Source organism: Oncorhynchus gorbuscha, linkage group LG18 (genome assembly GCF_021184085.1).
Source record: "Oncorhynchus gorbuscha isolate QuinsamMale2020 ecotype Even-year linkage group LG18, OgorEven_v1.0, whole genome shotgun sequence".
Taxonomy (NCBI): domain Eukaryota; kingdom Metazoa; phylum Chordata; class Actinopteri; order Salmoniformes; family Salmonidae; genus Oncorhynchus; species Oncorhynchus gorbuscha.
This window is the reverse complement of record NC_060190.1, coordinates 56,185,925-56,200,649: the sequence shown is the minus strand read 5'-3', so window position 1 is coordinate 56,200,649 and position 14,725 is coordinate 56,185,925. Positions and strand designations below refer to the sequence as shown.

Below are 14,725 nucleotides of genomic sequence, written 5' to 3'. Positions count from 1 at the left end.
GTTGTTTTTCTCCATCCAGTGTTTTGGAGAATTTGTTTTTTCACTTTTACAAATGAAATACTGTGTTGGCCTTATTGAATACTATACTATATTCATGACGTGCTATATTTTATTTATTTAAATGTTTTGTTTAGTGCTGTTGATCTTTATCAGTTGGATTAACTTCATATCAAATTACATCAACAAAAAGAGAAGCGAACATGTTTACTATTAAAACAAAAGCGTATTTTACTCTTGGAAAATCTACGTTGTCACAAATATGGTTGAAGAAATGTGTTTATGGCTTAGGGGGATGAGGACATGTTAACATAACGCAGGCTATTCTCAGAATATTATTTTAAAAAACATATATGTAATAATATCTGCTATTTAGCAGGCACTTTTATTCAAAGCAACTTACAGTAGTGCTTGCATACATTTTAATATTGGTGGTCCCAGCGGGAATTGAACCTGCAATCTTGTCATTGCAAGTAGCAGTGCTCTACCAACTCAGCCACAGAGGACCACAATGATGTGTTTCTTCCATGTAAACCCATGATCTTATTATGTTGATATAAACCAATGGTGAAAAGAGTCTCTAGAATGGATGATGAATCTGAACAATAGTAGGATAGAATCAAAAAAGACTAAGGATAACAAACAGGTAGTATATTGATTCACTGTGACTGTTGAAAATATGTCAAAAGGTTTCGCTTCCTTTTAATGAAGCCTGTAAGCAGCTTAGACTCTTTATAATTACTGAGGGAGCATTTTGTTTCCATCCATCTACCCTCACTGTGATCTCAGACTCTGGCATAAATCCCTTCTGACTTACCCCAGAGGTCCATGTCAGTGGTCAAAACCAGATGAGGGCAGGAATGGATGAATAACATAAGATGAGGGAAATGGAAGTTAAATGAAGCTGTCTTTTATGTTGAGTGGGACAAGTCCCACTGTTTGGTGAAGGGGGGTGATCGGGTTGGTTGATCACACATACATTACATACACACACCATTTTCTCTCTCTTTCTCTCTCTGTGTCTTTCTTTCTCTGTTTCCCTCTCTTTCTCCCTCTTTATCTAAAGGGAGGTATGGTGGCATTTGTTTGATTAACTTGTCTGACAAAAGTGACAGCTGCTTGCGGGTGCGTGTGGATGAGAGGCTCAGTGCGGGTCCCTCTTTGTACATCTGTCAGCGGAGAGGCAGGGGAAAAGGGTGAAAAGAGACAAATTGGTCCCGAAAGGCAGGCCATTCACCTTCTGCACCCCCTCTCCGCCCCCCCGTCCCTCCTTCCCATTCAGTTGCTCGGCGGGATCCTCAAGTGCTTGCTGGCTTATTCCATTTCGCTCCCCCTATAGAGTCTGAAGCCCACAAGTGTTTTACCCGTCATTCTGAGCCCCTCAATCCGCCTCTAAGCGGCCTTTTGTGAGGAGAATGGCTCACTTTGCTCAGACCGTGGCTCTGTTTTTTTCTCCACTGAGCTTTTCTGTCCTTTATTGTGTGTTTACTCAATGACGCTGCGTAGTCCATAATTCCAACCGTTTCGTTCCTCACAACAAGCTCTTTCTCTCTTTTTTTAACCATGTTTTTGTAAATTACTCTCTTATTTGGACACTGTAATCAGTTCAACTGACACTCACTAGTGTAATGTGACTGGTGCTTTTGTGAGAGAATCGGATTTCAACAGAAAACAGTTCAGAAACGATTGAGACCCTCTCGCTTGCTTTCATTTGATATAAACATTTATGTTAGCCTTGTGTTAGATATGCAAAGAACACTTATTGTTAACCTGATTTATTTCACATTTATTTTAAAGAAAGACTGATTATCATAGCGATCTAGTAGTGGTTGGGCACACAGAGGATTTTTGTTCCACTTAAGGTTGCGCTGAAGCGTATGAATTGTTGGCTGGGCTCTCCTTTGTATAGGCGGCACAATCAGAACAGTTTGAAGCCCATAAGCTTGCTGAGCCTGAAACTTTATTTCAATTCTGCCATTCAGAGTACTGCGCTCCCTGAGGTTTAGAGGAGTAGAAAGGAGAGCGGTTAGAGCAGAGCGCAGGGCGCTGGCAGGATCTGAGGGCTACAGCAGTGGCGGTGCTCCCCCAGCGTGGAGGGACATGGTTAGGGCCGTCAGCTTCCTGTGAAAGGACTGACTACCCCTGGGGTCAGCTTAGCCCTAATGGGGGGAGACGGGGGGCGAGGGGACCTGGGGGTCACCGGTGTGGGTTACTATGGTAATTGAGTTCCGTCATCAATGGGCCTCCTCTCATGAGCTATAAAGCAGACAATAACAGGCAGGCAGCAGCGGTGAAAAGCAAGCAGGTAGGATTACTCTGCCCCTTTGTCGTAAGTGCATAATGTCTTGTAGTCAGATTTAAAGACTTCTCAACCCCCGGGTCCTCCCCTCAGCTGCCCACTGGGGGGCCTAATTTAGCGGCCCGAGCTGCCAGCTAGACCAGTGTGGACAGCTCTTTTTAACCACTAACAAAGCCCTGCACTAGACATCCTGGCCAAGAGTGCTGGAGAAAGGTTGTGCCTTCGATCGGCCCTACCACTCTTTAATGGATTTTTTAAGAATGTTTGGTTTTCATTTTAAGGGGTTTGGAGTGTGGAGGCATAGTGTGTGTGTGTGTGTGTGTGTGTGTGTGTGTGTGTGTGTGTGTGTGTGTGTGTGTGTGTGTGTGTGTGTGTGTGTGTGTGTGTGTGTGTGTGTGTGTGTGTGTGTGTGTGTGTGTGTGTGTGTGTGTGTGTGTGTGTGTGTGTGTGTGTGTGTGTGTGTGTGTGTGTGTGTGTGTGTGTGTGTGTGTGTGTGTGTGTGAGGAAGGAGGAAAAAGTGGTGGTGCATTATGTCTCTCTGAAACACAGCGACCTCCCCTCTCCTTTAGAACTATGCCTGTCGCTTTGCATTAGCATTGTCGCAGCAACAATCATCATTCCATGCCTCCCGCTAATTGCAGACACAGCTGGGTTCCAGCAGGACACCTACTACACACCCCAGCCTCGCACCAACCAAGCCCAATCTGTGGAGCACTGACACACACACAAATACAGTACACTCTCTCCTACTACAAGGTCCCAGCCCTTTCAGACCAGATCCAATCTGGTATGTAGCACTGACACATACACAATCACATGCACACACACACACAGACCTACACACAATAACACACACACACACACACACATTACCACCAGCAAGGGCAGAAAGAGGCAGAGTCGCAGGTTGCTTGTAATCCCCCTGTACCCCCCATGGAGGGCCCTGCCTCTCCTCCAGCATTCCTGCTTTTTTGTGATTTTTGGGGGCCCAGCACAAAGGCCTAAGCCGACCCCTTACCAGTCCTCTGTCCCAGCCTCGCAAAGGAGGGGTGAGGACCCATGAGGTGTGTGAAAGAAAAGGGAGGGTGTTTGTATATGCATGTGTGTATGCGCACGTATGTGAATGTATTCATGTGTGTGTATTTGTGGGACTGGTGTATGTGTGTATGCATTGGGATACAAGGGGAGGGGTGTGCAGATTTGCACTGAATTCTGTTGGTTGCCCCCCTGCCAGGCGTTATGGCTTCCTGTAACATGTCAGATATGAGTGTGAACACCAGGTTCAAGGCCGGGTGTTGTGTGTGGTGGTGGTGGTGAAGGGGCATGGGGAGGAGGTTGGTGTTGCAGGGGGCAGGAGGTCTCACTGCCTCCCAGCTCGTCACTCCAAGGGGGATGGGTCCTGCAGATGTTCATGTATGTATGTGTGTGATGAAGCAGTGGAACTCCTACCCATACGCACACGAACACAGGAACACACACAAAGACACACAACCCCCCAAAACCTCCATTATCCAATCCCAAATATCAGAACTCGTTAGAATGTCACAGATTTTGTCCCTGTTGGGTTTTGACATTATTTATTCAGAGCCATATTACATGTGTTTTGGCTGTCAGCTATTGCTAGCCTCCTGCTGATCCCAATCGAGCCTAAAAAGAGTGAGTTCCTGGGTGTGTTCATCTGCTCTGAGAAATTTGTTAGGGTTTGTTAGTCTGTTCATAGTTGAACAAAGCAAGAGTGCCATCACTGTTCATTTCACAAGCCTGGCATCAGAGTCCGTCTGTCTCCAAGTTTTGCTTGAGCACACACACCCACACATATATATCCCACTGCTCCTCATTGCTGCTTCACTGTGGAATGTGGTCAACTTACGAGAAACCTCTTAGAAGCTTCTGTTTGATATGAAATGTCATATTTTATCATAAATGACCAGTGTTCTCTAGAAGATGACTGAAGGTTATTATCAGAACTGAGACTGGGAAGGAGAATGTGACAGAAGAGTGAAATAATGGGTTCAAGTAATAATGGGTGGGGGGAGTGATGAAATAACCCTATTCAGAGGTTATGAAAGTGAGTGAGAGAGTTGAGCAAAGATAAAGAGAGGAGAGCATGTGGAGGCGAAGGCTGACAGGGAGAGATGGAAGACCGGCAGAGGGAAAAGATGAGGGTGAGAGAGAGAGAGAGAGAGAGAGAGAGAGAGAGAGAGAGAGAGAGAGAGAGAGAGAGAGAGAGAGAGAGAGAGAGAGAGAGAGAGAGAGAGAGAGAGAGAGAGAGAGAGAGAGAGAGAGAGAGAGAGAGAGAGAGAGAGAGAGCAGTCACTCCAGGCCTGGCCTCTAGATGGGGGGTCATGCTTGGGCCGGGATCACAGCCCTGCTGCCATGGCGATACCTTCACAGGCACAGAGCGGCAGAGAGGAAGCTGCCACAGTGATACACACGCAGCAGGTCACCACAGTGATTCAGGCCTTTATGTTGTACTTTTACTTACCCTAGCACAACTCCAAGGAGTAGCTACATCGTCACCTCGTGGAGCAGGAACTGAAGATGTGTATACTGTTGTCACTACTGGGGTATGTTCACTTGAAATGTTAAGTAGCTACTGATACCTACTTTCTATTGAGCTCCCTGATATAACATTTTCCGTGTGGACTGAAAAATTGTTCTCATATTTATTGAGTCTTTTTGTACATGTGTAAAAAGGACAGTGCAGAAGGCCTTTCGTTGACAGAGTGAATTTCACCAACACAAACTCAGTCACCCCAGATATGTCCCCCTCCTCCTTGCTTCTCTCTGACTGTTGAGCACTGGTCCACTCTGATTAGCATCAGCCTGCTCTGATCATTACCAATCAATTAGACTTCAAACAGGACTCAGCCCACAGATAAACATCTGGAGCCTCTCGGCTAGCTTCTCCGACTAGCTGCTGCTCCGGTTATAGAAGAAGTTCTTCCAGTTTACTCTCCCCTCAGCTGAGAGGGGGAGACAGCGAGAGGGAGTCAGTCAGAGGGGAATGAGTGAGTGAAAGAGACGGAGAGGGAGTTGTTGAGATGGAGAGAGAATGAGAGGGGGATAGAGACGAGAGGAGAAAGACAGAGGGCCTGAAGGAGTGAGTGTGTAAATTCCGATGAAATGCTGGTTCTGCTCTTTTTCTGTATTCTGGTTGTCTGTGTGTGTGTGTGTTTTGCTGGAGAATGCTGTGTTTATGTGTTGCAGCAATGGTACACCAGCACCATGAACCTCCTGGGTACGTGGCTAACTGACCGGATGGACCTGCAGCTCCATGTCTACCAGCTCAAGATCCTAATCAGAGTAGCCAAGGTAAGACAAGCTCAGCAACCAGGGCCTCGCAAACCAATTGGTCATTAGTTCAAAGTAATATATATATAGATCGATAGATATCACAATCAAGTAGTGTAGAATTCAAACATTTCTCGTCTTAATCTGTGACCCTTATTAAATGAGTTGTGAGCTACCTTCTCTTGGGTTGATATAAAGCCTAGTAGTGACAACAATTGGTTCTCTAACCTGTATTAATATTTCAGTGTGAGCAGTAACTACTAAGTCCTACCAGCATAACATCACGTCACACATTTATTTCTGTTCTCTGAGAGACTTTCTCCCTATACATGCAGTAGTGACTGGTAAGGGCTGATCAGTACATACATGTATGGGATCTGGCCTGACATGCAACATATAGTTTTTAGTGCCTTGTGTATTAATGATTTAGTACACATGTCTTTTGGGAAAATGCTACTCATGGGTAATTTGCTAAAGGTCTAAAATATTGTGAACTATTAAGTGTCCTCTTCTCATTGTGTCCGCTGCATTTTTACTTATATGAAAACACAGGTTAGGTGAACGCATTATAACACCTGTCTGCTGTCACCTGTCTAATTCTTTAATGATTCAGATGGAGGAAAGGAGGCCACCCTAGACAATCGAGATATACCCAAACATTGCAGTGCATTCCTGGCTTCATGTCATCTCTTGCCTTAGCAACTGACTGAGAATGCTTCCTCTGTGTGCTAGTCCCAACCCTGACCAGTGTTTTTATTCTCTTGGGGGTTTGTTCTTCCAGAAAAAGTACCGTGACTTCCGGCTGCAGGGCGTCCTGGACTCCACACTGAACAGTAAGATGTATGACACGGTGAGGAACAGATTGACCCTGGAGGAGGCCACAGCATCGGTGAGGGAAGGAGGGATGGCGGGCATATCCATGAAGGACAGTGATGAAGACGATAATGATGTCTAGATCAACATCACGGGATGAAGGGGCCATTCGCATCCGTCTTAACCTGTGAATCAATGCATGTACTGTACCTACCAACTGTGTTGTTTTTCTCTGTCAGATAGAAATGCCCACAAAGGAACAAAAATACAAATTAATAACTGAATATAGAAATTATAATGATATTAGTATAGTATATAGTATATTATAATTATGAAATATATTTAATTGTTTAACTAAATTGTAGGTGTTTTATGAAAAAAGTTAGCAGAGATTTCTGGCTCATTCTCCTAAATCCACTCCTTAATGTTCCTAAGCAATATGGAGAACCATGTGTATGTGGTGTTGAGTACAATGATTGGGGGTAATGCTTGGTGTGTCCATGTTGAATGCAAACCTGTTGAGGCGCTTTGTTAACGTACTGTGAAAACAGTAATGGTACATCATTGTGAGGAGGAGAGTAGGACCTCCTATTGTTCTTATTCCTCTCAGAGCAAATGTCTACTGCCTAAAGGGAACCAAACCACAGTCAGACAGACAACCTGTTTGTATCTAGGTTGCAATACATTATAAAACGTAGCTATCCATCCTCTTAACAACACCAATGTAGAATTGACTTTTGTCGACTGAATTCAGTACTACTACAAAATGTTCCCTCACTGGTAAAACATTTAGCCCCCTTTTTAAATAATGTCGTTTTTTAAAATGCAATATTTTCATTGTTTTGTTGTTATAGCTTGTGGATGTATTTATTGATCATTTTATGTTTAAACAAATATATATATATATATTTAGTAACAGTGAGCACCAAAAGTATTGGGACAGTGACAAATGTTTTGTTGTTTTGACTCTGTACTCCAGCACTTTGGATTTTAATTATTCAATGACAGTGAGGTTAAAGTGCAGACTGTCAGCTTTAATTTGAGGGTATTTTCCTCCATATCGTGTGAACCGTTTAGAAATTACAGTTCTTTTTGTACATAGTCCCCCCATTTAAAGTAGTAAAAAATAATTGGTCCCATATTCATAGCACACAATGACTACGTCAGGCTTGTGACCACAAATTTGTTGGATGCATTTGTTGGTTTTGGTTGTATTTCAGATCATTTCAGTCCCAATAGAATTGAATGGTAAATAATGTATTGTATTTTATTGTAAATAAGAATATAATATGTTTCTAAACACTTCTACAGTCATGTGGATGTTACCATGCTTATGGGATAATCCTGAATGAATGGTGAAGAATGATGAGTGAGAAAGTTAGACACACATAATACCCCCAAGACATGCTATCCTCTCACCATTAGAATAACAGGGGAGGTTAGCATTTTTGGGGGGGTATGATATTTGTGTTTAACTTTTCCATTCATCATTATTCACGATTCATTCAGGATTAGCCGTAATCATGGTAGCATCCACATTAATGTAGAAGTGTTAAGAAACATATTGTATTCTTATTTACAAGTCATTGTATTATTTCAAATCCAAAGTGCTGGAGTGCAGAGCCAAAACAACAACACATTTGTCACCGTCCCAATATCTTTGAAGCTCACTGTATATTAGCAGTCAGCACACAAATATGACATCATAAAGGGGAAATAGACTTTCTTCTGTGTCCCCTATACTTCAGCCATTCCCGGAGATGTTTCCACACTTTTATATCTGGATTGTGAGAGATGATGTATGCCAGTCTTTTCTCTGCCTCTGATTTTGTTTTCTATATACACACACTGTACATTGCCTCGTGTGCAGTTACTGTATGTCCCAGGTATCCTCACAAAAAGGGTGTTTGTTCTCTGTGTAAAGTTACTGCTGGAGTCATTGTGCTTTTGCCTTATGGGAGGCTACGAAACTAGTAGCCTGGTCCCAGATCTGTGTGTGCTTTTGCCTTCTCCATTGTCATTGTCAAACCAATTTCCAAGCAGTTGACAAGAGAGCAGAAACAGACTGGCACCCAGGCTACAGAACTGGGGCCAACAAAATAAAAATACAACTATCTGTACAAACATACTGCTTTTTTATGTGTCTTTGTTGTTATTGTTGTTATCTTGTGAAGTCCTGGAAATTGAAGTGACACTTCAATAGTAACATTGCTTATAGGAAATGTAACTAATCTGCCCATACAAATTAATGTAAAGGGTTCATGTAAAGAGTTATGTAAAGAAAAACATATTCAAACTGATGAGGTTAACGGATTCCCTGAACCTGAATGCACAATACATATTAAAAAACATATTTAAAAACCCTGCCCTTGTAACCCCTTGTCTACCCCCCTTCCTGTCACGGTAATGTCCTAAGAAAAGAGTCTGAGATTAGTGTGTTGGATTAAAGCATCACTCATCTTCAGAGTTTATATTACAGCCCAGAAGAAGATTGGAAGAATGGCCAAAGATGATATGGACTTTGCCAGATCTCCACCAGATTAGAATTATTCTGCAACAAAAAAAAGTAATCAGGGCCAAGATGACAGATATCAGTAAAGTCAAGGGGATTACATTTAATAAAGCCACAAATTAAAAGAAGATAGATATTTTTAATTATTTCAGAGAAGAAGGGCGAACAACAAATCCTTCTTAGAAAATTGACAAAAACAAGATTTAGACCAAGTGTTGTGGGAATAAGCAAATCATGTGTCTTACTCGAGAACAAGCATATGGTTTGGATGAAGGGTGAAAACATATTTTGTCATTGCAGGGAATTGTGAGTAGAAATTAGTTGTACAAAATATGTCAAATGTCTGAATATGGGAAAGGTGTATTATCTGTGAAAATCATCAGGTAATAATTGTGTGTGTAGAACAAAAGAGATGCATTGTTTTCAATTGCAGTCTTGTCACAGTCCCTTCTAATGTGTCCTGCGCAACTTGTGACCATCGTAGTTGGGGGAAAGAAGACATGTACGTGTTCCTTGGAGTCTTTTGCACAATCAAAATGTTAAAAGGTTATTTCCGATTGAGCAGACCAGTGGCAACCCGTCATTCAGGGCATGTTATTTTGTTATTTTGGCATTAATACGTGTCCCATTTCAGATTGCAAACAATGTAAAACAAACAATCATTGAGTTAGTAAAGCCGCATACAAACATGGTCTCTTTTTTGCTTTCGTGAGAAAGGCAGCTCCAAAATGCAGGTGTTTCAGCCTAGCTCAGTGATTTCTCTAGTTGTGGGGCAGCCAGCGGAAAATACGGAACGTACTGTAGGGGTTGGTAATGTTCTCTAGTTGTGCTACGATTGGCTCAGTGTTCTGTCACTCATGGGGACACAACGTCACCGCAAAATCTCGGGTGCTGAAAAAGAGTTACATTAGAAGTGCCCATCCAAGAAGATTCAAGGTTATTGGCCACAGATAAAATGATGGCAAATCACGTTATATCTACCGTAGGTTTGATTGGACTGATTATGTAAACATCATACTTTCAAAATCTTAGCTAGACAAGCAGGCATCTTCATGAATCATGTCAAAAATCTACTGGAAAATCCTTGTCATATGAAGAGAAATTTTAGATAAAATGTATCATTGCTCATTGGCCATTGGACACAAATTGTGGTCCAAGTCTGGGTTTAAGGGTTTCTTTTCCAAGCTTAAAAGGATAAACATTCAACACCATGGGCCAGAAAAGGTTGAATATATTGGCCATGCTGTCAATCCAGCATGACTTCTGCAGCATTCAAAACATCTGGAAACTCGGAACTGGGAAATCTCAGACTTTATTAAGACAGCTTCAACTGCGAAAATACGTTTTGAACGGTCATCCAACTGGGAATTCCAAGTCGGGAACTCGGGCCTCTTTCTAGAGCTCTGAACTGAAGATCACTGATGTCATGATTTGACCTTGTTTTTCAGTTGTCAGTTTTTCAGTTCAGTTTTTCAGTTGTCTTGAAAGCACTGTAAATCCAGTGAATGCCAGACTTTGATGACAAAAATGGCCCACAAGGACCGTCGCACCACCTTCCTGTTCAACTAAGCACAACACAACAAGGTGAGTTCAAAAATGTATTGTATGCTGCTGCATAAATTATGTCATTTGCCAGGGAGATATGTATATTGTAGCTAAGAAAGTAATACTAAGTGTATGTTGTCCAGTAAGCTGTTAGTAGCTCATGTGCCTCACCTTAATCATTTGGCCCCTTTCACCCTCATAACTTAGCCTACTGTTCTGACATGATGGTACACATGTTGCCGATAGCCTGTTTTAGAGAAATGTAATATTGTAAGAACTTTCATTGTCTTCTTATGCCCCTTTTATACTACGGTTCTGATTTGGTGTACAGGGAAAACACTGTCATAACGGCCCATGTTCTGAATTCTGTCTGAACAAATAGTTAGATGTACTACGTCCGTCCAAGCACGCTCATCATTCAATCAATCAAATGTAAAATAAATAAATAAAATAATAATCAGTGGTTGTAGATGGTGCAACAGGTCAGTACCTCAGGAGTAAACATCAGTTGCCTTTATATAGCTGAGCATTCAGAAGTCGAGACATCAAGTGTGGTAGAGAGAGAGAGAGAGAGTCAAAAACAGCAGGTCCGGGACAAGGTAGCACGTCTGGTGAACAGGTCAGGGTTCCCTAACCACAGGCAGAACAGTTGAAACTGGAGCAGTAGCACAACCAGGTTGACTGGGGACAGCTAGGAGTCATCAGGCCAGGAGTCATGAGGCATGAACCTGGGGCGCAGGTAGACTATTGCAGCATAGATGTTGGAGACTGAGACAGGGGTGGGTAGGGGGACATCAAAACTATGAAATAATACATATGGAATCATGTAGTAACCAAAAAAGTGTGAAACAAATCAAAATAGATTTTAGATTCTCCAAAGTAACTACCCTTTGCCTTGATAACAGCTTTTGCTTGGTAAGCAACTCCATTGTATATTTGGCCTTGTGTTTTAGGTTGTCCTACTGAAAGGTCCATTTGTGTCCCAGTGTCTGATGGAAAGCACACTGAAACAGGATTCCCCCTAGGATTTTGCCTATGCTTAGCTCTATTCTGTTTATTTTTCTCATAAAAAATACTCCCTAGTCCTTGCTGATGACAAGCATGTCCATAACATGATGCAGCCTCCACCATGCTTGAAAATATGAATAGTGGTACTCAGTGATGTGTTGGGTTGGGTTTGCCCCAAACATTATGCTTTGTATTCGGGACATCAAGTTAATTTCTTTGCCACATTTTTTGCAGTTTTATTGCAAACAGGATGCATATTTTGTAATATTTTTATTCTGTACAAAACTTCCTTCTTATTACTCTATAATTGCGTTAATTATTGTGGAGTAACTACAATGTTGATTATCCATCCTCAATTTTCTCCTATCACAACCACTAAACTCTGTAACTGTTTTAAAGTCACCATTGGCCTCATGGTGAAATCACTGAGCAGGTTCCTTCCTCTCCAGCAACTGAGTTGGGAAGGATGCATGTATCTTTGTATGGACTGGATGTATTAAAACACCATCCAAAGTGTAATTAATAACTTTATCATGCTCAAAGTGATATTTAATGTCTGCTTTTATTTTTTCCCCATCTAACAACAGGTGCGATTCTTTGCGAGGCATTGGGAAACCTACCTGGTCTTTGTGTTTGAACCAGCGTTTAAAATTCATGGCTCGACTGAAGGACCTTACGGATAATTGTATATGTGGGGTACAGAGATGAGGTAGTCATTAAAAAAATTATGTTAAACACTATTATTTTACACAGAGTAAGTCCATGCAACTTATAATATGACTTGTTAAGCACATTTTTACTCCTGAACTTATTTAGGCTTGCCATAACAAAGGGTTTGAATACTTATTGACTCAAGACAGTTAAGTTTTTCATTGTTTATTAATTTGCAAAAAAGTCTAAAAACATAATTCCACTTTGACATTATGGGGTATTGTGTTTAGGCCAGAGACACAAAATCTAAATTTAATCCATTTTAAATTCAGGCTGTAACACAACAAAATGTGGAAAAAGTCAAGGGGTGTGAATACTTTCTGAATGTACTGTAGTATGTGAAATTTAAAAAAAATATAGCATGCTTTAAATGCTAGGATGTCATACTCATTTCGGCTTTTCAACTAGTAGAATTTGCTGCACAGTATTGAGAAAAATAATCGTATTTCGAGGCCCAGGTGTGTCTGGCCCAATACTAAACCCCACACCCTATGCACTTGTGGAGATATGAGAGAGTTTGATTGGTATAAGTAATATGGCAAAAACTCACCTAATCAAAGGACAAGATGGAGCTATTTACCATATTAATTATTAACAGATCTCCACAAGTGCATAGGGCGTAGGGTCCAGGGCAGTGGTGGAAAAAGTACCCAACTGTCATACTTGAGTAAAATTAAAGTAACCTTAATAGAAATTATTAAAGTAAAAGTAAAAGTTCCCCAGTAAAAAAGTCTAAAAGTATTTGGTTTAAAATATAGTTAAGTATCAAAAGTAAATGTAATTGCTCAAATATACTTAAGTATCAAAAGTTAAATAAAAAATATAAATAATTTCAAATTCCTTATATTAAGCAAACCAGATGGCACCATTTCTTGTTTTTAAAATTTACAGAAAGCCAACACTCAGACATATTTTACAAACGAAACATGTGTGTTTAGTGTGTCCACCAGATCAGAGGCAGTAGGGATGACCAGGGATGTTTGGTTGATAAGTGCGTGAATTGGACTATTTTCCTGTCCTGCTAAGCATTCAAAAGTGTACTTTTGGGTGTCAAAGAAAATGCATGGAGTAAGAAGTACATTATTTTAAAAAGTACTCAAAAATATTAATAGTAAAGTACAGATACCCCAAAAAAACGACTTGTGTAGTACTTTAAATTATTTTTACTTAATTAAGTACTTTACACAACTGGTCTAGGGGTCCATTTGGGATTAGGACACTGACAACAGCTGATAATCAACTGAGGGGAAGTGCTGTACCCAAATTAACAAATGGCTGGAATCAACACAATTGCGCATCAGATGATGCATTCTCAGTACGATGAGCCTACGATTAGTACACAGTGTGCAGTTTAAGTAAGTAGTAGGTAAGACAGATTTTGGAGATGGTCATTGTCTTTAAATTTCAACACTATAACGCTGAACTTCAAAGAAACAGATTGAATCCAGCCCTCAGCTTTATAATCGCTAGAACCGTTCAAAAGCTAGAGCCAAATTCAGATGAAGACAACAGAAACCCCTCTGTTTGTCACAACTGGAGACGGTCACAACCGCTAAATAGTGCACATCGGAGGTTACTCACCAGCCGAGGAGGGCCTTGAGTGGAGGAGAAGGGCAAGATAAGAGAGAAATTATGTGTTATTAAATTCAATTATGCGAGACCCCTGATGATGTGAGGCCCCAGGCAATTGCCTGAGTTGCCTAATGGTAAGTCCGTCACTGATGCTATATAGGCCTATGACTTATCATGAGGTATCTCATATAGCTAATCCTTATACTGTAATAAGCCATGTGTACAGTTTCATTTTAGCCATAGGCCTACACAAACATATTCTGAGATTCAACCAGAATGTGAATAAGAAATTCTAAAGTCCAGGGGCTTGATTCAGGTCTAGGAAATGTAGGCCTTTCCTACACACACATTTCCTACACACTACTTAGTAGTTGGTATTCAGACTTACCTTATGCAGGTGCATAAAGAGCTTTGCAGGCTGATTCCCTTGCGAGCACTGAATACATTTAATTCAACTGCTGAAAACCTCCCACTTCCTGGCCAACAAATGTTCTTGTGGAGATTTCATTCAATAGGGTTTTCTACTAAATGCACAACACCAGGTGTATTTCTGTATTTTGAAAATTATATATCTTGAAGAGTTGATTTATATCTCAACAATGGACTAATCAAACAAATAACAAAATATAGTTTTCCTTTAAGATGCTTTTGGGAATCCTGTCCCTGAATATTAGGGATCCATTACAGAAAGAATGTCAACACAGCATATTCATCTCCTTTTCAGCACCAATTGGTTGATTTAAAAATACTCTGATCTTACACATTTTTTTAAAGCAGGTTTGGAGAGCCTTTATGCACAAAATATATTGATGAATCAAAAATAAAGTGGTTTGATTCATCCTGAAAGTTGCCATATTCAATTGTTCAATCAATTGTTCAATCAATCAACAGTGTACAATAGGCTACATGTCCAAAATTATTGCACAACTTGTAATATTAGCCTAATATGATCAACTATTGCTAGCGATCCTTGA

The 14,725-nt window shown here is 41.0% G+C and overlaps 1 protein-coding gene across 6 annotated transcripts in view; it reads left to right on the top strand.

Moving 5' to 3' along the window:
* Positions 1–7,413, top strand: part of cadpsa (Ca2+-dependent activator protein for secretion a) — a 150,755-nt gene extending 143,342 nt beyond the window's left edge. For all 6 annotated transcript variants that reach the window (XM_046311415.1, XM_046311414.1, XM_046311413.1 and 3 more), the window contains 2 exons: positions 5,507–5,611; positions 6,372–7,413. In XM_046311415.1, coding sequence (XP_046167371.1) covers positions 5,507–5,611; positions 6,372–6,545 — 279 coding nt within the window. In that variant the 3' untranslated portion in view covers positions 6,546–7,413. The remainder of the gene's footprint in view (positions 1–5,506; positions 5,612–6,371) is intronic.
* Positions 7,414–14,725: the final 7,312 nt, after the last annotated feature.